General features: G+C 39.9%; 1 protein-coding gene across 1 annotated transcript in view; it reads left to right on the top strand.

The window, feature by feature from the left end:
• The window catches only part of efcab14 (EF-hand calcium binding domain 14), a 96649-nt gene that overhangs the window by 62985 nt on the left and 9060 nt on the right, over positions 1-24604 (top strand). Inside the window, exon 9 of the mRNA XM_043699330.1 lies at positions 19321-19455. Coding sequence (XP_043555265.1) covers positions 19321-19455 — 135 coding nt within the window. The remainder of the gene's footprint in view (positions 1-19320; positions 19456-24604) is intronic.

Below are 24604 nucleotides of genomic sequence, written 5' to 3' on the forward strand. Positions count from 1 at the left end.
TTTCAGTTGATTTCAGTTGTTTTTTACGTTTTTGATACTGGCACGTGTATTAATCATAGTTGTGGGTATGTTTGTCGAGCTATGAAGTTGATTTGCAGGTGTTTTGTCCCCTGTCTAGGTGACATCTTCAGTGCTTTAGAGCCTTCTGTGAAGTGCTTCTGTACTTCAACTTCTGGAATTTATTTGGTTCCGGTTGCTGGCTCAGGTTGTTCACTGTAGTAGCTGGTATATTGGGTCTCGATCTATGTGCTTGTTGATGGAGTCCGTGGATGAGTGCCATCCAAACATTATATAGGACAAACAGGCAGACACCTAGCAACCTGCATCCACGAACACCAGCTCTCCATTAAATGCCACGACCAGCTGTCCCTAGCAGCCATATACACATGATATGGACCACAAATTCGACTGCGATAACAACCATCAGAGGACAAGCCAATCAGAGGACAGCCAGAGAATTTCTAGAAGCATGGCGCTCATCCACGGACTCCATCAACAAGCACATAGACCTAGACTCAATATACTGGCCACTACAATGAGCAACCGAAAGTAGCAGGAACGGAACCAAATAAATTCCAGAAGACACAACACAACATCACTTTACAGGAGGCTTCAAAGCATTGAAGATGTCAGCTAGACAGAGGACGAAATGTCTGCAAATCAACTTCCCAGCTCGGTGCACATACCCACAATTATGACAACTGGCTCGCGAGCTACAAATCCTGATGCAAACCTTGAACGTGTATTATTATTTTGTCAACTTAAATTGCAATTTGCTTTAATTTAGAAGCTAATGGCAATTTTTGCATTATTTAAATTATGGGAATGCCAAACTACTAAGTTGATGTATCACTGTCTAATTTTTAATTTGAATTTTCCTTTTGCAAGACATTTTATGTCAGCTGTAAGATATTGAGGTATAAAATCACTATAGTGTATACCAAAATTTATAGCTTATTGATTGTGACTTTACTACCAATTCAGCTGTGTATGTATCACAGGTTTCTGTTTGTCAATCATTTTTAGAAGTGTAATAAGAATATTCTCTAAGTACAGTATATAATGCTTCGATTTACAGTATATTTGTGCATCTGAGAGGTTCGATATTGTTGAGGGGAAAAATTGTTTTCCTTCACTGTAGTTGTGTGTGCATGTTTTTGAAATGGTGCTGTTATTGGAGCATTTTCAGCTTGCTGAATATATTGGTTTGTGTTATGATTTCAATAATGGCAGCCATTGGTTTAAATTACAGTGGTTCTTAACGTACCAGAACTGCACTAAATATTAGATTGCATCAGATATAGTTGAAAGCGTGCAATTGTTTTGAATTGAGTTGATTTCTGGTTTTTAAACCATAAATATATGAAAGGAAGTTAAGTTGATTAGATTATAGTTATTAAATATGTTCACTTTAAGTACAAAATGTTCTTGACTTGGAGAAACATGCAATATGAGTTTGGAATTTTATGACTTGTAATTTGACATTGGCTGCTTGTGCCCCATGCTAGAAATAGCAAAATAGGATGATAAAACTGGTGAATGTGTGGCTGGAAAGTTGGTGCTTGAGGATAGGCTTATAGTCCTGGAGTATTGTGACTGGTTCTGGACAAGGTGGAACTTGAACAAGCCATAATCAATTTGCATGTTAACAAAGACAGGGTCAGTGTTCTTGTGGAGTGGTTTGTTAGTGCTGTGGGAGAGAATTTAAACTAAGCACTTGGATAGGGACCAGGATGTAGCATTAGAGAAGAGAAATTAAGCGCACAAAGGATTAGATGAGATCTGTTGCTGGAGCAAGGGAAATACATTTTCTGGAGTAAGGTTTAGAGAAAGCACTAAGATGTAATTGAGTTTTGCAATACATAGAGGGCAGCACGGTGGCTCAGTGGTTAGCACTGCTGCCTCAGCGCCAGGGACCTGGGTTCAGTTCCTGCCTCGGGCAACTGTCTGTGTGGAGTTTGCACATTTTCCCCATGTCTGCGTGGGTTTCCTCTGGGTGCTCCGGTTTCCTCCCACAGTCCAAAGATGTACAGGTTAGGTGAATTGGCTATGCTAAATTGCCTGTAGTGTTAGGTGCTTAGTCAGGGGTGAATGTAGGGGAATGGGTCAGGGTAGGTTGCTCTTCGGAGGGTCGGTGTGGACTTGTTGGGCCCGGATCTAATCTAGATGCAAACACACACAGCCTGGTAGATAAGGTGGGTGAGCTGCAGGTGTGGCAAGAGACTTGAGAAAGTGCTGTTCAGAAAAGGGGGGGACATCTTACTCCTGAAACATCCTGGATCAAGGCATTTAGGGAAGCTAAGTAAGATTCAATGTTTGTGAGAAGATTTGTAGCTCGGGTGCTCATTGTTGTGGTTCTGTTCGTCGAGCTGGGAATTTGTGTTGCAGATGTTTCATCCCCTGTATAGGTGACATCCTCAGTGCTTGGGAGCCTCCTGTGAAGCGCTTCTGTGATCTTTCCTCCGGCATTTGTAGTAGTTTGAATCTGCCGCTTCCGGTTGTCAGTTCCAGCTGTCCGTTGCAGTGGTCGGTATATTGGGTCCAGGTTGATGTGCTTATTGATTGAATCTGTGGATGAGTGCCACGCCTCTAGGAATTCCCTGGCTGTTCTCTGTTTGGCTTGTCTATAATAGTAGTGTTGTCCCCATTGAATTCATGTTGCTTGTCATCTGCGTGTGTGGCTACTAAGGATAGCTGGTCGTGTAGTTTTGTGGCTAGTTGGTGTTCATGGATATGGATCGTTAGCTGTCTTCCTGTTTGTCCTATGTAGTGTTTTGTGCAGTCCTTGCATGGGATTTTGTACACTGGGGTTTTAAAGTGAGCTACATAAGGTAATGTTTGCCAATTCAATCTTGTTCCAACATCACAAATGTTTGAGGTGGTTGCTTTCGTAGTTCAGGACTTGGTCTGTGTGTGTGGCTTTCCTGTATACCTTTGTGGTGAATTCTCCGTTCGGTGTTCTCTGTACCATCAATTCTAGGAATGGGAGTTGGTTGTCCTTTTCTTCCTCTTTAGTGAATCGGATTCCTGAGAGTGTGGCGTTGATGATCCGGTGTGTGTTCTCTGTTTCTGTGTTTTTAATGATTAGAAAAGTGTCATCCACATATCTGACCCAGAGTTTGGGTTGAATTTGCAGTAAGACTGTTTGTTCTAATCTTTGCATTACCACTTCTGCTATGAGTCCAGAGATGGGTGAGCCCGTGGGTGTGCCGTTGATTTGTTCGTATATTTGGTTGTTGAATGTGAAGTGTGTTGTGAGGCACGGTTCCAGTAGTTTGAGTATGCCGTCTTTGTTGATAGGTTCACCATCCTGTTGTCTGTTCTGTGTGTCCAGCAGGTTGGCTATTGTTTCTCTGGCTAGGGTTTTGTCGATAGAGGTGAACAGTGCCGTTACATCGAATGAGACCATGGTTTCTTCTTTGTCTATGTGTATATTTCTGATATATCTGGCTGGCTATATTACTTTGGTAAGCCACCAAGACTGGTTGGGGTGCACCAAAGAATGCTGAGAGAAGTGAAGATAGAAATTGAAGAAGTAATAGCACCATGCTTTTAAGAAGAATTGTAGCTCAGGTTGAGGTTCTGGATGTAGGTTTGCTCGCTGAGCTGGAAGGTTCATTTTCAGACGTTTCATCACCATACGAGGTAATATCATCGGTGAGCCACCGAATGAAGTACTAGTGGCATGGCCTGCTTTTTCTTTGTGTGTTTAGATTTCCTTGAATTGGTGATGTCATTTTCTGTGGTGATGTCATTTCCTGTTTTTCTTGGGGGAGGGCGGGTGGTAATGGATCCCATTTACCACCCCCTGAGAAAAAGAACAGGAAATGATGCCACCACAGGGAATGACACTGCTACAGGGAATTATATCATCAACCCAAGGAAACCTAAGCATGTAAATACAAACCCACCATGCCACCAATGCTTCGTCCAAAGGCTCGCTGATGATGTTACCTACTATGGTGAAGAAACATCTGAAAACGAACCTTCCAGCTCAGCGAGCAAACTACATCTAGCAATAATGTTTTCATCCTCCTTGGATGGTAGGACTATTGGATTACAGATGTTTAAACTGTTTTTTAAGGATGAACCCAGTAATTGCTAACCAATCAGTTTAACCTGAATGATAGAAAAGCTTCCAGAAATAGTTAGGATACAATAGCTGCTTGGACAAATGTGGATGAATCAAAGAACAATGTTTGATAAATATTAGATAAGGGCAATGTGATAAAGTTTCAGAATTGTTGACAGTGGTGCTCAGGTGTTGACAGATGCACTTTTTCATGGCGGTTTAGAGCCTTTGAGTAGTTCTGGAGATGAGCAGTTCCGTGCACATTCAAAACATGGGTAGAAGAAAGAAGAAAAAATTGCTGTTGCCTCGTAATACAAGTCCAGTTCACAGAAAGACAAAGCCATCCAGAAGGCCAGGCAGTATGCGCAGGTTTAGTCGGAACAAAAGGTGCTGTAAGACCATAAGTTTTTAAGAAATCGGAACACAAGTACCCCGTTCTATCCCGCTCCACCATTCAATGGGATCATGGCTGATTTCACATTCTTCAATCCACTTTCCTGCCCTTTCCTCAAAACTCTTCATTCCTCTCCCTGATCAAAAATCTATGTATCTCAGGCTTAAATATAGACAAGGACTCTGGCCTCCACAGGTCTCTGTAGAAAGGTGTTTCAAAGATACTTAACCCTCTGAGAGAAGAAATTCCCATTTTATTCTGAGACTATGCCATCTGGACCTAGACATTCCCCTGAAGGGAGACATCCTCCCAACATTTATCATGTCAAACCCTTTAAGAATCCTCTATGTTTCAACAGAATCAACTCTTCTGAATCCTAACCTGTTTAGCCTTGGCTTATGGACAGTTCATACCATCCTAATCAGCATTCTCTGAACTGCCTCAAATGAAGTGATATCTTTCCTTAAATAAGGGAACAAAACTAGTTTGTGTTCCAGATATTGTCTCACTGGCAGTTTGGACAGTTACAAAACTTCCCTGCCCCTTCAAATAAGGGCCAGCATTCCATTAACCTTTGTAATTATCTTGTGCGACTGTTCTTGCTCTATGTTCTGTGCACAAGAATCCCCGGTTGCCTTGTGTTGTAGCTTTCTGCAGTTTTGTTTTCAGTTCCAAAATGAATAACTTTTCACTTTCCCACATTACACTCCAACTGCCATCTTTTTGTTCACTTAATCAATCAACCCCTCTAAACTATTTGTACCCATCTTGCAACTTGCCTTTCCACCTATTTTTGTCATCTGCAAATTTAGTTACAGTACATCTGCTTCCTTCCTCCAAGTATTTCATATACGTTGGAAAGAGTTGAAGTCCCAACACTGATTCCTATGGACTCCCACTGGTTAAAGGTTGCTAACCTACAAAAGAACCTCTTATGCCCACTTGCTGTTTCATGCCGAACCCTATGGCCTCTTAACTTTACCTTTTGTAAGGTACCTTGTGAAACACCTTTTAGTAGTCCCAACACCACACATCTACTGGTTCTCCCCTTTCAACGCTGGTTGAGACTTCCTTGAAAAACTGTAATGCTAGTCAGACATGATTTTCTTTTCATGAAGCCAAGCTCTGCTTGAGTAGTTTATGATTTTCCAAATACACTGCTATTACTTGCTTAATTGATTCCAACGTTTTGTCAATAATACCTATTCGGCTAATCGGCCTATCAACCTGTTTATTGCCTCCCTTTTTTTAAATAGGGGTGTTATGTAGAACAGAGTACAGCAAAGTACTAGCCCTTTGGCCCTTGGAGTGCTGACCTTTTATCCTACTGTAAGATCGAACTAACCTACATACCCTTCATTTTACTGTCTTTCATGTGCCTATCCAAGAGTTTCTTAAATGTTCTTAATGTATCTGACTCTACCATCACCACTGGCAGTGCATTCCCCGCACCCACAACTCTGTAAAACCAATTGACCTCAAAACTCCCCTAAACCTTCCTCTGGTCTTCTTCAAATTATGCCCCCTTGTGATAGCCATTTCTACTCTGGGAAAAAGTCTCTTGACTATTCACTCTATCTATGCCTCTCATCATCATGTCCACCTCTATCAAGTCACCTTCTCATACTTCTTCACTCCACTAAGAAAAGCTCAGCTCCTTCAACCTTTCTTCATAAGATATGCCTTTCAGTCCAGGCAGTATCCTGACAAATCTCCTCTGTACGCTCTCTAAAGTTTCCACATCCTTTCTATAATGAGGCAACCAGAACTGAACACAATTTTTCCAAGTGTGGTTTAACCAGGGCTGTATAGAGCTGTTACATTAGTAGTATTCCAATCCTTCTATACTTATCCAGAATCTATTAATTTAGCAGTCTCCAACAGATCAAGGTTGATAAAAAAATATGTCCTGAAGAAGTCAATCTCAGAAGCCAAAGCAGTTGGAAACTTAGTGTACAGAAAACCCATGTGCTTGCTCTGAAAATTTTTAGAGGACAAACAATCCTCCAGTGATCACTATGCCAACTGAAAAAGAAGCTGTAAAGGAGAGATGGGTTGATCCCTCCATGAGCTTTGAGTTTCTCTAAGGGTTGTGTTCCCAATGTGAAACCCAACTTGATAGATAATCAGATTTATTTTTTACAGCTTGCTTATCATAGTAGCTAGTCACTAAATATACTCACAAGACTGCCAGTATTCTTTTAACAGAAGGCACAAGTTTATTACAGAGGGAAAAAAAAACTATGGAACGGTCTGAACAGCAAAACCGATTCAAACTTTTTCCCAACAATATCCTTCATAGATATTTAATCCTGGTAAAATATCACTTTTGTTTTAATTTTAAGATTTCTTGCTGAATTAATGGTTTCTAGTTTTTATGGACTAGAAGCTTCTTTCCAGTCCTATCAGTTTGGGTTTCTTTTAGTTCTATAATCTGGAGTCGTCTTGAAAATTCTCACAACTTGGAGATTTCTACCAAATAAATTCTCACTCTGGATGCTTGTACTAACTACCCTGTCTTTTGGCTGCTATGAACCTGTTCCTTTGAACATGAGCCTGATTCTGATTTCTGTCTGTCTGTCTTTCTGTGACTGAACTTTGTAAATATTCAGTAGTTAATTCCACAGTTTTCTAAGTAAGGTATTTAACTTGGATCAGATGCTTTCTTGGGAATAATGTTTTTAATTCACTGTTCCAAATTACTTTATAGCCTCTTTTTTTAAAAAAAAGTCACTCACAAAACTGAACGAAAATCAATATTACCAATACTTTCAGATTGAAATTCTTGAATGATAATATAGTATATATGTTTATCATCCCATCAACTGGGCTCATATGAGCAAATTATGTTTAATTAATCTGATTGACATTTTGATGTGACAGTAGAACAAGTTGATAGGTAATATGGTTGATGTTTTGCATATGGGCTTTCAAAAGATTTGGACTTGTCAGCATTGTTCAAGTCCATGGAATAAAAAGAACAGTGGCAGCACGATACAAAATTTGCTGAGTGAGTGGAAGCTGAGTAGAGTTGAACATTTGCTTTGGACTGAAGGAGAATGTATTTTGGTGTTTCCCACATGTTGGTGTGAGGACCATGGTCTTTGTTGATCTGTATTAATCACTTGGACTTTGGTGTCTAGGGTGCAAATTCAATTATGGAAATATGGCAATACGAGGAGGATATTCACAGAATTTGAAAGCACACAGACTGATGTAATAGTTGGGTGTCTGGCAGTTTAAATTGCAAGATAATAGAGAAATGGCCAGAGAGTGGGATTGACTAAACTACTCTTGCACAGATCTGGCAGAGGTGTGATCTGTGACTTCAGTATTGACTACAATAAATCAATAAAGGTAATGGTCCTTGCGCTAACTTCTAGAAAGCATCAAAGTATGCTTTCCTCTGGTCCAAAAGATGATGTTCAGCACTACTCAATTTCCTGTCATTCCGCCGATCTTGTACCTGGCTGCCACTGTCCCTTTTATTCCATGAGCATAAACAATGTGGACAAGTTGAAGTTTTTTTTTGAAAGTCCAAATGCAATTTTGATTCTAAGATCATTATGGCTTCCACTTCACTGAGAAGCTTCAAACCTGGTTTCTTTGTGCTTTATTTTGAGTGTGTATGCCTATTTACTACATGTCCTGGTTGAACAGAAAAGATATTTGCCTAACCAAATCTAATCCTTGGTTTTATTCTTTTAATGTATGTGTATTTAATTTAATTTCTTTTTCTAATGTGCATGTGTGTGCCTCAGTAAACACATGAAGTGCTGCGTTATTTGAGAAGCATGGGCCCCATAGGACCGAAGACACACTCCCTATTCTTGAGCACCCCTCAGGGAGCTTGGATAAAGCTGCAGAGACCCTCAAACTAATTTCACTTGGCACTGGTTTTGACTGTCTGATACCAAAGACGGAGGTGCCTGAGAGGTTGATGCTGGTTCAACTCTGTATTTGTGTAACATCATAACTGACAGTAAGGAAGATGAGCACTGAGGTGAGACCTTGCTTTTAACTGTGCCAAATAAATCACATGTTCAGCTAGAAGCATGGCAACAGAACATTGTTGAACTTCTTGGACTTGAGTTTGAGACAGTGAACACCCATTCTACAGCCTGATTGCCCATAGCTTCAGACCATATCTTGAAGACTGTATATAGTTTTGATCTCCTTATTTAAGGAAGGATGCAAATATAATGAAGCTGATTCTGAGGAAGTTAATAGAAGAATAGATAGGATAGGCTTGTTTCCACTGGAGTTTAGAAGACGGATGGCTGATTGGTACATAGCCTGATAACTTAAGACAAATCGATAGACATTTGGTCTAATCAAAAAGAAGTTAGTTGGCTTAAAATGCATTATAATTGAAAATTTTGATCTTAGATCACTGCATCTTTCATCATCAATACTTGTTTTGTTTGGAAGGTTATTGTAAATATTCAAACTTAAAGACTTTCAGTCTTATAAGTGGTATTTGCATTTTGCATAATTAATTTGGCATGAAAATTATTCCAGAAAGGTATTGGAGATTTCAGTGAAAAGGAATGTGATCACACTTAGGTTACTCTGCTCTTAGCTGGTGCATTTTTACTTTGATAGATCTAAAATTTGCACTGGATCACTGAATTACCAATTACGAGCATAGAAGCAGAAGAAAACCATTTAACTCGTCAGATTTGCTTTGCCATTTAATTGTATCATGACTGATTCTGAAGTTTAATTTAGATAATTGTGAGGTATTCCATATTGGTAAGGCAGGACTTATACACCTAATGGTAGGTGCCTGGGGACTGTTGCTGAATGAAGAGGGGTGGAGTTACAGGCAGAAAGGCTAGTGAGGAAGGCATTTGCTACACTTGCCTTTATAGGAATTGGGATGTCATGTTGCAGCTGTACAGGACATTGGTTAGGTTGTTTTTGGAACATTGTGTTCAATTTGGGTTTCCCTGCTATAGGAACGATGTTGTGAAATTTGAAAGGGTGCAGAAAAGATTGACCAGGATGTTGCTGGAGTTGAATGGTTTGAGTTTAGGGAGAGGATGAAGAGGCTGGGGGTGACCTTGTAGAGGTTTATGAGGTATGGATAGAGTAAATAAACAAGGTCTTTTCCCTGGGATGTGAGAGTCCACAGCTAGAGGGCGTAGATTTAAGGTGAGGGGGAAAGTTACAAAATGGCCCTAAGAGACAACTTTTCATGCAGGGGATGTGTGTGTGTGTATAAAAGAAGCTGCCAGAGGAAATGGCAGCGGCTGATACAACATTTAAAAGGTGTCTGGATGGTTACATGAATAGGAAGGGTTTAGCTGGATATGGACCAAATGCAGGCAAAAGGGATTAGATTATTTTAGAATATCTGGTTGGCATGGATGGGTTGTTCCGAAGGGTCTATTTCCGTGCTGTACAAATGACTATCTACCTCATTATTTGCCTTCATTGCCTCCATATTCCTTTGTCATTAGTCTCCAGAAATCTATTCATTTCTGTCTTAAGCATCCTCAATAATGGAGAGAACTGTAAAGATCTCAGTCTTAAATGATCTACCCTATGTCCTGAGATCAAAGTCCACTGTTTTTGGACTGACCACTTGGGGATGTATCTTATCTACGTCCACCTTGCCACTCACTGAAAAAATTTAATAAGTTGCAATGAGGTTACTCTTGTTCTTCAAAACTCTAGAAAATGCAGATCAAAGTTACTTCAATCTCTTTTTGTAAAACAATCCAATCTTGCCACCCCATGGATAAATCCAGTGAACTTCCATTGGATTCCCTCCATGATAACAAAAAGGATAAAATTAGGTAAGGGAGTGAAAACTACAGAACATTCAAGATGAGGTCTCATTAAGGCACTAAACAACTGCAGAGCTGAAAATGTGTTGCTGGAAAAGCGCAGCAGGTCAGGCAGCATCCAAGGAACAGGAGAATCGACGTTTCGGGCATTAGCCCTTCAGGAACACATTTTCAGCAACACATTTTCAGCTCTGATCTCCAGCATCTGCAGTCCTCACTTTCTCCACTAAACAACTGCAGCAAGGCATCTTTCCTTCTGTACTCAATTCCTCTTGCAGTATAGGCCAACATGCCATATGCCCTCCAAATTGCTTGCTGCACCTGCACACTAGCTTTGTGTGATTCATAAGCAGAGATATCCTTTTGTATCCCTTTGGACGCCTGTGCTGCCAATTCCTCAGCATTTGAAAAATATTATACCTTTGATTTTCTTGTCAGATGGAATACAATTTGAATATGTCCTAGCCCATTCACTTAGCCTGTGCAGGTTATCTTGAATGCAGATTTCTCCAGCTTTCTCATTTCCCCTCCCGCCACCTTATTTCAGTCCCAACCCTCGGACTCAGCACTGCCTTCTTGACCTGCAATCTTCTTCCCGACCTCTCCGCCCCCACCCCCTCTCCGGCGTATCACCCTCATCTTAACCTCCTTCCACCTGTCGCATTCCCAACGCCCCTCCTCCCTACCTTTTATCTTAGCCTTCTTGGCACACCCTCCTCATTCCTGAAGAAGGGCTTATGCCCGAAATGTCGATTCTCCTGCTCCTTTGATGCTACCTGATCTGCGCTTTTCCAGCAACACATTTTTCAGGTTATCTTGAAGCCTCAACCTGTGTTCCCATCCACTTTGGTGCTGTCAGCAAATTTATAAATACTACAATTGACCCCCACATGTAAAAAATTTACATAGACTGTGAGTAACTCTGAACCTAGCACTGATTATCACAGCATTCCACTAGTTGAGGCTTGAGAATAATCCATGTATTGTTATTTTCTGCTTTCTGGCTGTTAAACAGTTCTCAATTCAAGCAACTATATTTCCTCCACTCACAAGTATTCTAATTTTATTTACTAACTTGCAGCGTGGGACCTTATCAAAAGTCTTCCAAAAGTGTAAATATTACCACATCTACTGTTAGTTCTTTATCAAAGCTAAAGTAATATCCTCAAAATTTATCACACGTTATTTCCCTTTCATTAATCCACATTAAGTCTGTCTATTTTTACCATTCATTTCTAAATGTCTGATTCCAGAACATAGAATAGTACAACACAAGAACAAGCCATTCGGCCCACCATGTCTGTGCTGAATATGAAGCTATCACACACTTTATTATGGATGTTACCATTCTCCGAACTCTGTCAAACTAAAAGGTCTGCAAATTTCAATTTTGTCCTTTTCTCTTTAAAAAAAATCTGCAGAACTTTGAAAGGTAACTACCAATGTATCCACTATCCTTCTAGCCATATTATTCAATGCACTGAGATGAAGCTTATCTGATCTAAAGGATTTATTAAACTTCAGTCCAGTTAACTTTGAAGTTAAAAAGTTAAAAGTCAATGCAGTCCTTCCAGATCATTGGACTGTACTATCATTAGAGATGTTGGTTTAACCTGAGGCTTACTGCCTCAGGTGAGGGAGGAGTATTTCTGTAGCATTAAGAACACAAATAACATGAGAAGTAGGAGAGGAGTAGGCCATTTGACTCCTCACGTGTACTTTGCCATTCATCAAGATCACGGCTGAACTGCCTCCTCACTTTTTTCATGTCAGCTCGGCATAACGCTCAACTCCCCAATATTTTTAAACTATCGATCTCCTTTTACATACTTTAAGTGATCTAGCCTCTACAGCTCTCTCAAATTCCAGGTATTCACTACCCTCTGAGAGAAAAAAATGCTTTGCATCTCACTTTAAAACGAGTGGCCCCTTATCTGTAACTATGTACCCTTGTTTGAGACTCTGAGTGCAAACATCTTAGCAGCATCCACCCTATCAAATCTCCTCAGCATCTTACATATTTCAGTAAGATAGCTGCAAATCTTCTAAACATTAGTGAATAAAGGCCTAACCTCTCTTTTGATTATGTTAAACGTTTCTAAACGTCCTTAGTAATGAGCTCTAGCATTTTCCCAACAACAGGTATTAGGGCAATTAACCTATTGCTTCCTGCTTTCCTCTTCCTGTCTCCCTTTCCCTGACAATAGGTTTGTCACATTAATGGATTTCCAATCTACTGAAATTCAGTGATTTCAGGAGTATTTTATTCACATGCCAGGGACTTCCATGAGTCAACAGCGATGTTTGAATTTATTTTCGAGGATTCTTTTAGTACATCACTGTTTTATCTCTTCTTCTCAGAGTCTGAGTTGAGATCAGATAGAACATTTGCTTCAGTCTGGTATCAGGCACGTGCATGTGTCCCATTTAGCAGAAATATGTTCAGTTAAGACCTGATTTCATAACAACAGGCAGTGAATGAGTAGAATAGCCTATCTAGTGAGGCAGTAGAAATAGAGAATGTTATAGTTTTCGGGAGTATTCAGTAGGTTTAGCAGACAAAATACTTTAAAGAATACAACTGCTGAATAAATGGTTCTTCATGGATGTTGGATATATTCAGAGGGGACCTTTTTTAAGGGAATTTGTGTAATGTGCAATTATGGCTTGTAAAATCTTGTTAATTTTCTAGTGCCTTTCCTGAAATACTTAACTTTTTTTTTCTTGTCTCCCAAGGAACTGGTATTATTAAGTGATGAGGATTGGTCATCCATACATTTGTACTGTCTAGTATAAGGATGGACAAATGCAGCTATTCAATACGGGTGAAATAAAAGCCCTATTTAGAAGAGAATACAATGTCAATTAAGCAATGAGAAAATTGCATACTGATTCCTCCTTGTTATTGACATTAGTTTAAGGAAAGAACATACAATTGACATTCAAAAGAAAAGCTTGTTTGGAAAAGGAACAACTAGGTTAATTAAAGAACCCAGCTGAATCCTTTGTAAAGTGATGTGACCAATTTAAGGTTAAAGGTGTCTATATAACAAGAGTCAGATGACAGAACCTGAGATTATAAGATTGATCTTTAATTAAATTGAGAGCAGGTGATGTTTGAAAATAAGACATGGAACGTTCATAGCTGATAGGTTTTGAAAGCATGTAGGATTGATTAAGCCATTTATACTGTCAGTGCAGACGGGTTCATCAGGTAGGAATCAGCTGCATATAAAAGCAAGCATGAATGCTGTTGCGGTGCAGTGGTAGACCCACCTTCCACAGAAGTGTAATAATGTGTTCCCACGTAGATTTTAAAAATACTTAAAAGCAAATAGACTGAAACAAGTAAAGTGTAATGAATTTGTTAACACTTAGGGTAGCATGCTGTGTTCCATTCCCTAAAATGATGCTTTGACACATTTTGTGGAGTTGGATGGTGATAGAATACATGTTTTTTTTCTGTAATTCCCCAAGTTCTTGAATTTAGATGTTCAATGAGAAAGAGGGAACAAGGTAAACACAGAAAATCATTCCGTCTACCTTGGTTCATCTATCCAGAATAGAAAGACAATTGGATTTGTTCATCGAAATGTATTCTGAAGGAATGATCTGCTTCTTATGGCTACTTAGATTCAAAATGCTGATTGCGTATGGAAAATTTCTTCCACCCATTTTGGGCTAAGCATTTTTGTTCTGGTGTGATGATTTTGCATTTGCAGTCTGAGGAATGGAAAGTTTTTTAGGAATAGGTTGGATTGTGGTTAAAATATTACAACAATTGTTGCTATTGATTTGAATTTCCTATTGACTAACAGCATTAATGGCAAAAAAAATGGTAGAGAGAATAAATTGTCAAACTGAAATCCTCAATTTAACCAGATGCTGATATGCAACTTTGGAAAATTGATCTTGAAATGCGTAACGAGAAAAAGGCAGAAGACACTGAAGTTTAATACAAACTTCAAGTGAACAAATACATTCAAGGGTAAAAGGAAAAGTTGCACAAATAAATAAAAACTGACAGGAAAACAACATTGCAATTCAACTGATTATCGTTTGAACAACTGAACTAATTCAGTAATTCTGTGCTTTTAGCAATAGCAACTTTTATAGCTTCTTTAACAAGGTGAATCATCCCAAGATACCACAAACAAAATTTGACACTAAACTATGAAGAGGTACTAAGGTGTGTGAGAGAACTGGTCAAAGAGGGAAATTTTAAGGAGTGTCTCAAAAAAGGTAGGTAGAGAGGTTTTGGGGAGGAAATTCCAGAGCTCTGAACACACAACTGCTGGTAGTTAAAGGATTAATATTGGGCATGCTCAAAGCTAGAATTGGACGTTTGGGGTTGGGACACTTTGCTTGAAAAGGATGTAACATAGGATCGCAAGGAGCAGGAGTAGGTCTTCGAGCCTGCTCTGCCATTCAATAAGATCGTGGCTGATCTTTTCATGGCCTTACCTGCCCTCTCACTATAACCCTTAATTCCTTCACTGTTCAAAAAACTATCCATCTCATCAGTGTGCTTAGCTCAATTTACACTGCAATTACTTTGACAAATCTATCTCGTAAGCTGTAATGAAGGAGGAGTGATTAGATTTTGGAATCCACACAACAAATATACAGCAGATCAGGCAGCATCTCTATTAAGAGGAAACTGAGTGAATGTTTAAGAACAGACTCTTCTCAATATTTGATTTAGGTTTGAAAAATACATGCAAAATTGTTCTTATTTTAATTTACATTTGTGTGCATTGTTCAGTTGTAAATTTTCATGTTTCTTTCCTTCCCTCTTTTGTGAGGATTAAGTCGGTTCACTTGACTTCAGTGACTTGTTTCTGCTAGAGGGTAAGGACTATGGTTGTGGATTTTCTTCACTGATTTTCCTTGAGGTCCATGGTTATGTATTTATGAATACAGTCAAATCTTCTATCATGCGATGTGTGACTATATAAAAATCACGCAGTAAAAGTAGCACTTAGTGTTGGCAATGCAATTGTGTTAAAGCCAACATACACTTTAAAAGTTTGTTTTCGAACCAGCGTCCTGTATTGGTCAGTCGTGTTACAGCCAATTTGCATTGATGAAACGCATGTTGTAGTAGAACGACCTGTAGATCCTTTTGCAGATATAGAATCATATATATGTACAGCATGGAAATAGACCATTCTATGCCGATCAGCTATCCCAACCTAATCTAGCCTCACTTGACTCCCCTCCCCCGGCCCCCGGCCCATATCTCTCTAAAGCCTTCCTATTCATATACCCATCCAGATGTCTTTTTAAATGTTGCAATTGTGCTAGTCTCCACCACTTCCTCTTGCAGTTCATGCCATACACGTACCACCCTCTGCATGAAAATGTTGCCCCGTAGATCTCTTTTACATTTTTCCCTTCTCACCCCAAATCTATGCTTTCTAGTTCTGGACTCTCCAACCCCAGGGAAAAGACTTTGTCTATTTACCCTAACTATGCCCCTCATGATTTTATAAGGTCACCCCTCAACCTCCGACACTCCAGGTAAAACAGCCACAGCCTATATAGCCTCTCCCTATAGCTCAAATCCTCCAAAAGTGGCAGCATCCCTATAAATCTTTTCTGAACCCTTTCAAGTTTCACAACATCTTTTTGATCGGAAGGAGACCAGAATTGCACGCAATATTCCAACAGTGGCTTAACCAATGTCCTATACAGCCGCAACATGACCTCCCAACACCTGTACTCAATACTCTGACCAATAAAGGCAAGCATACCATACACCACCTTCACTATCCTGTCTACCTGTGACACCACTTTCAAGGATCTATGAACCTGCACTCCAAGGTCTCTTTGTTCAGCAACACTCCCCAGGACTTACCATTAAGTGTATAAGTCCTGCTAAGGTTTGCTTTCCCAAAATGCAGCACCTGGCATTTATCTGAATTAAACTCCATCTGGCACTTCTCGGCCCATTGGCCCATCTGATCAAGATCCGGTTGTAATTTGAGGTAACCTTCTTCACTGTCCACTGTGCTTCCAATTTTTGTGTCATCTGCAAACTTACTAAGTATACTTCTTTTGCTCACTTCCAAATCATTAAAATAAATGACGTAAAGTAATGGATCCAGCACCGATCCTTGTGGCACGCCACTGCACACAGGCCTCCAGTCTGAAAAAACAACCCTCCACCTGAAAAACAACCATCTGTCTTCTACCTTTGAGCCAGTTCTGTGTCCAAATGGCTAGTTCCCTCTGTATTCCATGAGATCTAACCTTGCTAACCAGTCTCCCGTGGGGAATCTTGTCAGATGCCTGACTGAAGACCATCGAGATCATGTCTACAACTCTGTCTTCATAAATACTCTTTCTTGTTGAAGAAACTCTATGAAGTTTGTGAGACATGATTTCCCCCACACAGTCATGTTGACTATCCCTAATCAATCCTTGCCTTTCCAAATACATGTACATCCTGTGCCTCAAGATTCCCTCCAACAACTTGCCCACCACCAATGTCAAGCTCACCAGTCTATGGTTCCCTGGCTTTTCCTTACCACCTTTCTTAAATAGTGGCATCACGTTAGCCAACCCCCAGTCTTCTGGCACCTCACCTGTGACTATAGATGATACAAATATCTCGGCAAAGAGCCCAGCAATCACCTCCCTAGCTTCCCGCAGAGTTCTAGTATACACCTGATCAGGTCCTGGGGATGTATCCATCTTTATGCATTTCAAGACATCCAGCACTTCCTCTTCTGTAATATGGACATTTTTCAAGATGTCACCATCTATTTCCCTACGTTCTCTCTATACATTGATAGTAAAATAAAACCTGATTTTTAGAATACTAGAACCTAATTCAGATGTAAAAGGAGAAATATTTTTCATGCAAACTAGATTCAATTAAAATGCTAAATTATCTTTCCTTTAGCGTCAGAATATCCAGTTGCAATTTTACTGACAGTTCATCAGGATAACAAGATTATACGATATTTATGTGCAGCTTTATGGTTATGATTGAAACTCCAAAAGAGAAACATCATAAATACTTAGAGGTACAAATCTAAAAATTTCCTCTGAAGTCTCTGGATACATTATACTGCAGGGATCATTTCATCATAAGATGAAAGCAACACAATGGATGTGTTAAGCACAGACTTACAATAAGGTGTCAAATAGGGAACTCCTAGTGATCAAAATTTGTGAAATCAGAGGCCAGGCAACATAATAGATTGCAAAGATGGTTTAAAAAAAACAGTGGAAGTTAAGAGAAAGGCAGAAATTAGGAAGTGATGTATCTCAAGGAGCTTTATTTGGATCATCATTGCTGACCATCATAAATGGCCTCACGTACATTGTCCAACTTTGTTACTCAAACTGGATTGATGGGGGGCAGATGGCAGCAATTTCTAAAGCACAACATGCGAAGAGTAGGATCAATTGCAACTGAAGTTCAAGTATGAGGGATATCTTATTTTGTTCGGAGAAACAAGGCAACTGTGTATAAGTAATGATATGGAATAGATGAGTAACAAGATCGGGAAATTGAGTCCTTTGAAGCCGGTAACAATGGAAAAGAGAGATTTCCAAGTAACTGATATAGAGAAATCACAAAAGGATGTCATGACTTTTACTAAAATAAACTAAATGAATATTACCTAGTAGATTAAAAAATATACCCCAGACTTCTTAAAGTGTCTATTTCCCATTAACATAAAGCCTATGTTATGCTTAGACATTTTACTTCAATGAAATGTAATTTTATATTTTTGGAGAAGAGACTGTGATTTGATGAGTATTTATTTTCTTATGGCTTGGAAACTTAAGATTTTAAAGTAGACAAAACCATATATAACTTTTGATTTACATTTCTATGTTGTGTTAAGAAGGGAAGAAAACATAAATTAAAACTATTTTATATTTTGTATTCTGGTGCTGATACTGGATTTCTAGGCTGTATGTGTATTTATTGAAGTCTTTGTTTTAAAAAAAACTTTAGTTATTCTGTACTTCAGAAACCCAGGAAAAAGGGGGAAAAAAATCTGTGTTGCTCTAATAAGGCACCCTATGACACAAAAGCAAAAGCTCCTCTTTTTAGAAAGTAAAACGTAACCATCCAGAAGGTTGGTGAGTGGGAGGAATTTTTTTCAGTATCATTCAGAGACAAGAACCCTGTACCAGCTGCAGTGTAGTTCTACAGTCTCCAAAATCTCAAGGAAGGAGAAAAATAATCCTGAATGGCTTAATGTTAGCAAGTGAAAAAAATCCAGGAACACAGGACTGCGTGGAAGAGGAGTTTTAGGAATCCACATCACAAAATAAGTGAGCTATGTTAGTGGCCTAAGGGTTAAGGAATGGTACATTGACCAAAGAACTCACATTGAGGGAATGCAGAATTTTGCTAGCGTGGAACCAAAGTGCAGCTTTACCCACTGAACATGGAGCCTTAAAGTGAAACAGGGTGATGTTGATGTTAAGATGCTTAAATCTGTATTTAAGTGCTTTTATATAGTGCAAAAGAATTCATGTATCGTGAATGTCCTTTTGTTGGATTATATTGGCACTTGAATATGTTCTGTTCTGAGCACCATGATAAACAAATAGACCATCAGTTTTATCTTTGCTATGGAGCCAAGTTTCACTCTGGAAATTGAATTGTCCAGTGTTGCCAACATCTGGTCCTTAAAATGAAATCTTTAAAGTTGTGTTGGACCTGAATAGGGTATGAATGAGCAAACTGTTTTCACTTATTTTGTGAGTGTAGAGCAAATTGCTATATGTAAAAGGCAACAATTGGCAGATCAGAAAGAGTTTGAGGAATTTCTTCACACAGCATGGTGAGGCAAAAAATTGTGAAAACAAATTTACGGAAGCTTTGATGCATACACAAGGGAGGAAGAGTGTAGAGAGATATAAAGGCAGGATGAGTAGAGGTCATTTAGATTGTGAGTTATAAGTACTCATGGATCAGGTGAGTAGAATGGCCCATTTCCATGCTCTAGACTGTAACTTGTCCCCGCAGGCCTGAAGACTTGAGTTACAAAAAAAGAACTGTTTGTAATGCTGCTTTTGTTCTACAGGTAATACAAGTTCAGTTACCACAATGAAACCTGTATTGTCTTCCACACTTCCAGTAAAAGCAGGACCTAAAAAAAACAGTAAAAGGAATGTCAAATTAAAACATCTTTCTTCACCTGGAATTAGCAATTTGAAAGGTGAGTTGTATATCATTCTTACTTGATATCGAGCTGTGATATTTGATGTAAGTTTTATGTCAATTTAAATGCACATTTAGAGGTATCAGTTGATGTGATCATACAGAATCAATGATCTCTAGAGCTGTTTGCCGAAGTGTTTGCATATTGTCTACATAATGATTCAATTCACCCAGATACAGGACAATATTTAAATTATGTTAATCTACCAATCTGTTGATTATTGTAGAATTAGAATTCCTACAGTGTGGAAACAGGCCCCTCAGCCCAACAAGTCCACACTGCACCTTCGAAGAGTATCCCAACCAGACCCATTACCCTATATGTCCCCTGACTAATGAACCTAACCTACGCACTGCTGAACATTATGGGACATTTTAGCATGGCCAATTCACCTAACCTGCACATCTTTGGACTGTGGGAGGAAACCCACACAGACACTGAGAGAATGTGCAAACTCCACACAGTGGCCCAAGGCTGGAATCAAACGCAGGTCCTTGGTGCTGAGGCAACAGTGCTAACCAGTGAGCCACCATGCCGTCCAGTTGTAAAGTTTGCTTCTCTTACGAGTGAGAGTGCCTACTTAAATGCCTTTTAAATGTTGCAATTGTACCAGCCTCCACCACTTCCTCTGGCATCTCATTCCATACACGTGCCACTCTCTGCATAGAAAAGTTGCCCCTTAGGTCTCTTCTATATCTTTCCCCTCTCAAACTAAACCTATGCCCTCTAGTTCTGGACTCCCCTAACCCAGGGAAAAAGACTGTCTATTTATCCTATCCATGCCTCTCATAATTTTGTAAACCTCTATAAGGTTACTCCTCAGCCTCCGACGCTCCAGGGAAAACAGTCCCAGGCTGTTCAGCCTCTCCCTATAGCTCAAATCCTCCAACGCTGGCAACATCCTTGTAAATCTTCGAAGGGTCTATTTCCATGCTGTGCATTTCTATAAATCAATATGAATTATGATAGAATTGCTTTACCCTGATTCAGTCCTAGAGCAAGTGGGTCATTGGTCTGTTTCTGTGCCTTGCTTTCTGATTCTGTGGTAGATTATAGAATCTTGCCTCGTGTGAAATTCTCCATTCCTGTGACATCCTTGTTAATTTACTCTGACATTTTTACTCTGTTCTCACAGCCTTGCTGCAATGTGCAGTCAGAAAATAATACAGCATGAATAGGTAGTGATAAATATGTCAAAATTCTGCCATATTTTGATGAGAAAGATGTTGAAGCCTTCTTTATTTCATTTGAAAAAATGGCTAGGCAAATGGAGTGGTCCAAGGATTTATGGGTAATGCTAGTTCAGATTAAACTGGTAGGCTGAGCTAGTGAGGTATTTGCTGCGCTGTCAGATGAGGTGTCAAGAGATTATCAAGGGGTTAAACAGGCTATTTTAAGTGCTTATGAATTGGTACCAGAAGCATATAGACAGCAGTTCAGAAACACAAAGAAGGAACCAGGTCAGGTTTACATTGAGTTTGAAAGAATTAAACATAGTCATTTTGATCGATGGGTGCGTGCTTTGAAAATAGGACATTTGAGGCTCGAAGAGAGATTATTCTGCTGGAGGAGTTTAAAAACTCACTTCCAGAGATGGTAAGATGTGGAGGAAGAGAAAATTCAGGAAGTGAGAAGGGCAGCAGAATTAGCGGGCGAGTACACCTTGTTGCATAAGACAAGCTTGCGACCAAAATGTCGTCCTGTGAGGGATTGAAGTTGAGAGAAAGGGAGGTCCTACATTACGAAACCAGGAGTCGAGCACACTGGTAAGATTTTTATCACAGGTTAAAGAAGCCCAAGAGGGTGGACAGGAGGAGAAATGCCTCCGGTGTTTTCACTATAATAGCGTGGGACATAGAAAATTACAGTGCTGGTGATTTCAGAAGGGCACTGGGAAAAGATGTTTTCACAGCCAGAAAGTGGGACACATAAAGTCACAGTGCTGGTTGTTAAAGAAAGGTGCTGTAGGAAAAGATGTGGTAAAAGAAGCTAAGCCAGTGGCATTAGTGAAGATAGTAGAGGAGACCCCATCCACAGCCGAGGAACTACAGGAGAGTGCACAGCCTAGGCAGGGGCTGGGTATGGGGTTGGTACCTGATCTCTACAAAGAATTTGCCTCTTTGGGTAAAGTTTACTCGGAAAGAACAGGGGGAGAAGGGCAAGAAGTTATAATTTTAAGAGATACAGGATCTAACCAATCGCTGATATTAAGAGATGAGCGAACATGAAGTCTTTCTCATATGTTACTGAGAGTGTGGCAATTTGTAGGATAAATGGACAGAAATTTAGCATTCCTGTATGTAAGATCAGGTTGGAGTGCCAACTTAAGACTGGAGAAGTTACATGGGAGCGATTGACAAAGTGTCAGTTCCAGGAATTCAGTTTGTCATTGGAATGATTTGGCAGGATCCAAGGTGGAAGTGATACCCCTTATTTTGGAGAAAACCAAGGAAGACCAAGAAACTGAAGAGTTAAACAGAAATATCCTGGTATATTTTCCCAGACTGTATGGTAACCAGGTCCCACTATCATAAGTCACAGCACTAAGCAAAAAGTAAAGAAAAAGTTGAAGGAGTTGAGGTTCAATTAGCAGATACCCTGTTTGAGATAATGGTGAAGAAAAAAACCTGAACAGGCAGAGGGTCAGCCAGAAGTGCTTAGTCCTGAAAGGCTAAGAGAATAAAAGATATATATGTGGATGCGTACTCTGAAACAGAGGCAGCAATTATTCCGGAGGATTATTATCTGAAAGGTAAAATCCTAAAACTGAAATGGAGACCACGGCAGGTTAGTACAGAGGAGAAATGGGCCCAAGTGCACCAGACTGTGTTGCCGGTAGCATACAGACAGGAACTGTTACGGGTAGCACCTGTAGGAGGTCACTTAGGGGTACAAAAGACTCAGGCTAAGGTACAAAAACATTTTTATTGGTCTGGAATGCACAGGGATGTGGTTAACTTTTGCCATCCGTGTCATACGTGCCAAATGATAGGTAAGCCACAAGTGGTATTAAAACCATCACCTTTGTTGCCGATTCTTGCATTTGAAGACCCTTTCATGTGGGTTATAATTGATTGTGTAGGTCCCCTCCCGAGAACTAAAAGTGGGAACTAGTACTTGGTAACCATAATGGATGTGAATACCAAATTTCCGGAAGCAATTCCAATACGGAGTATCAAGGAAAAAAGGGTGGTAGAAAAGTTAGTAACTTTCTTCACATGGTATGGGCTACCCAGAGGATTCAGTCGGATCAAGGGTCAAATTTTACTGTTAGGCTGTTTAAGGAGGTTATGGATAGCTTAGGTATATAGCACTTTAAGTCCAGTGTTTATCATCCTGAATCCCAGGGAGCTTTAGAAAGGTGACACCAGACCTTGAAAATCATGTTGAGAGCATACTGTCAGGCCTACCTGAATGACTGGGGTAAAGATATCCCATTTGTGTTGTTTACCATTAGCGATGCCCCAAATAAATCAACTCTGTTCACTCCCGTTGAGTTAATATTCAGTCATTAAGTGAGAAGCCCTTTGAAATTAAAGAAAAATTGACAGGAGCACAGTCAGATGTATTGGAGATGAAGGACAGATTAAATCGAGTAGTTGAGTTAGCAAAACAGACCTAAAGAGGGCACAATGTAGAATGAAGCAGGTGGCAGATAAAAGCTCTGACAATCAACGTTTTCCCGAGGGATACCATGTTAGTACTGTTACCAGTGATAGGAAATCCCTTTAAAGCCAGGTTTAGTGATCCCTATCAAATTGAGAAAAAGCTGAGTCAGATGAACTATTTAGTAAAGATGCCAGATTGGGGTGGGTGGGGGGAGTTGTGGGGCGGGGCGGGGGTATCGGGTATGTCATGTGAACTTATTGAAATCATATTATCCTGGAGAGAAAGAACAGTAGAAACAGGTGTTGGTTGCTGCCCTGAAAAGTGAGGAATCAAATCCAAATGATGTGGATTTTGATGTGCCTCAGAATAGATTTTAAAATGAAGAAGTTCTTGAGCAGTGGGATAGGTTAGTAAGCTATCTGTCTCAGGAGCATAGAATACAATTGAAAGATTTGTACTGCAGTATAAGGACATATGTAAGAATCAGATAGGGAGGACTAATGCAATTGTACATGAAGTAGATGGAAGGATTACTGCTCCAATAAAACAACACCCCTATTGGCTTAATCCTTTCAAAACCAGACAGGTCCAGATGGAGGTGGAAGTCATGTTTGACAAGGACGTCATCGAACCAAGCCAGAGCGAGTGGAATTCGCCAATCACCTTAGTTCCCAAACCAGGTGGGACTCAACAATTCTGTGTGGATTATCGGAATGTCAGTGCATCACAAAATCTGATTCATATCCAATTCCTAGATTGGAATTGGATATCAAGAAAGTTGGACAAGCCAGTTACATCACCAAGTTAGACTTAATGTGTGGTTACTGGCAGATACCTTTATCAGAGACGGCGAAAGAGATTTCTGCATTTGTAATCCCAGTTGGGCTATATCAGTTTAAAGTGATGCCCTTTGGAATCTCCACATTCCAGAGTCATGAACAGAGTTGTGGCTGGGTTAATAAACTGTGCAGTCTATTTGGGCGATGTAGTGATCTTTAAGTCCTAGTACAGTTGGCAGAGCTCTTTGAATGACTACAAGAAGCAAAGTTGGTGATAAGCTTAAATAAAACTGAATTCGCGAAAGCAGAGGTGACCTTATTGGGAAATAACATCCGTCATGGAAGGTTGACCTCACGGAATACAAAGACAAAGGCATCGAGGAATTTCCACGACCAACCGCGAAGAAAGAGGTGCTTCGATTCTTGGGACTCAGTGGATTCTATCGGAAGTTTGTTCCAAACTTCTACATTGTAGTGGCACCGTTAACCGATTTGTTGAAGAAGAACACACTGTTTCGGTGGGCAGAACAATGCCAGAAGGCATTCGACCATTTGAATGCCATATTAATCACCAAACCAGTTTTAGCTGTACCAAATGTTTCAAAACCTTTTAAAGTTGCCATTGATGCTAGTGACATAGGAGTTGGAGGTGTACTCCTATAGGAAGATGCGGATGGGATTGAACTGCCAGTCGGTTTTGAAGAAGATCAGCATCCACCAGAGGAAATACTCGACAATTGAAAAGGAACTATTGAGTT

The sequence above is a fragment of the Chiloscyllium plagiosum genome, chromosome 11, assembly GCF_004010195.1.
Source record: "Chiloscyllium plagiosum isolate BGI_BamShark_2017 chromosome 11, ASM401019v2, whole genome shotgun sequence".
NCBI classification, from domain to species: Eukaryota; Metazoa; Chordata; class Chondrichthyes; order Orectolobiformes; family Hemiscylliidae; genus Chiloscyllium; species Chiloscyllium plagiosum.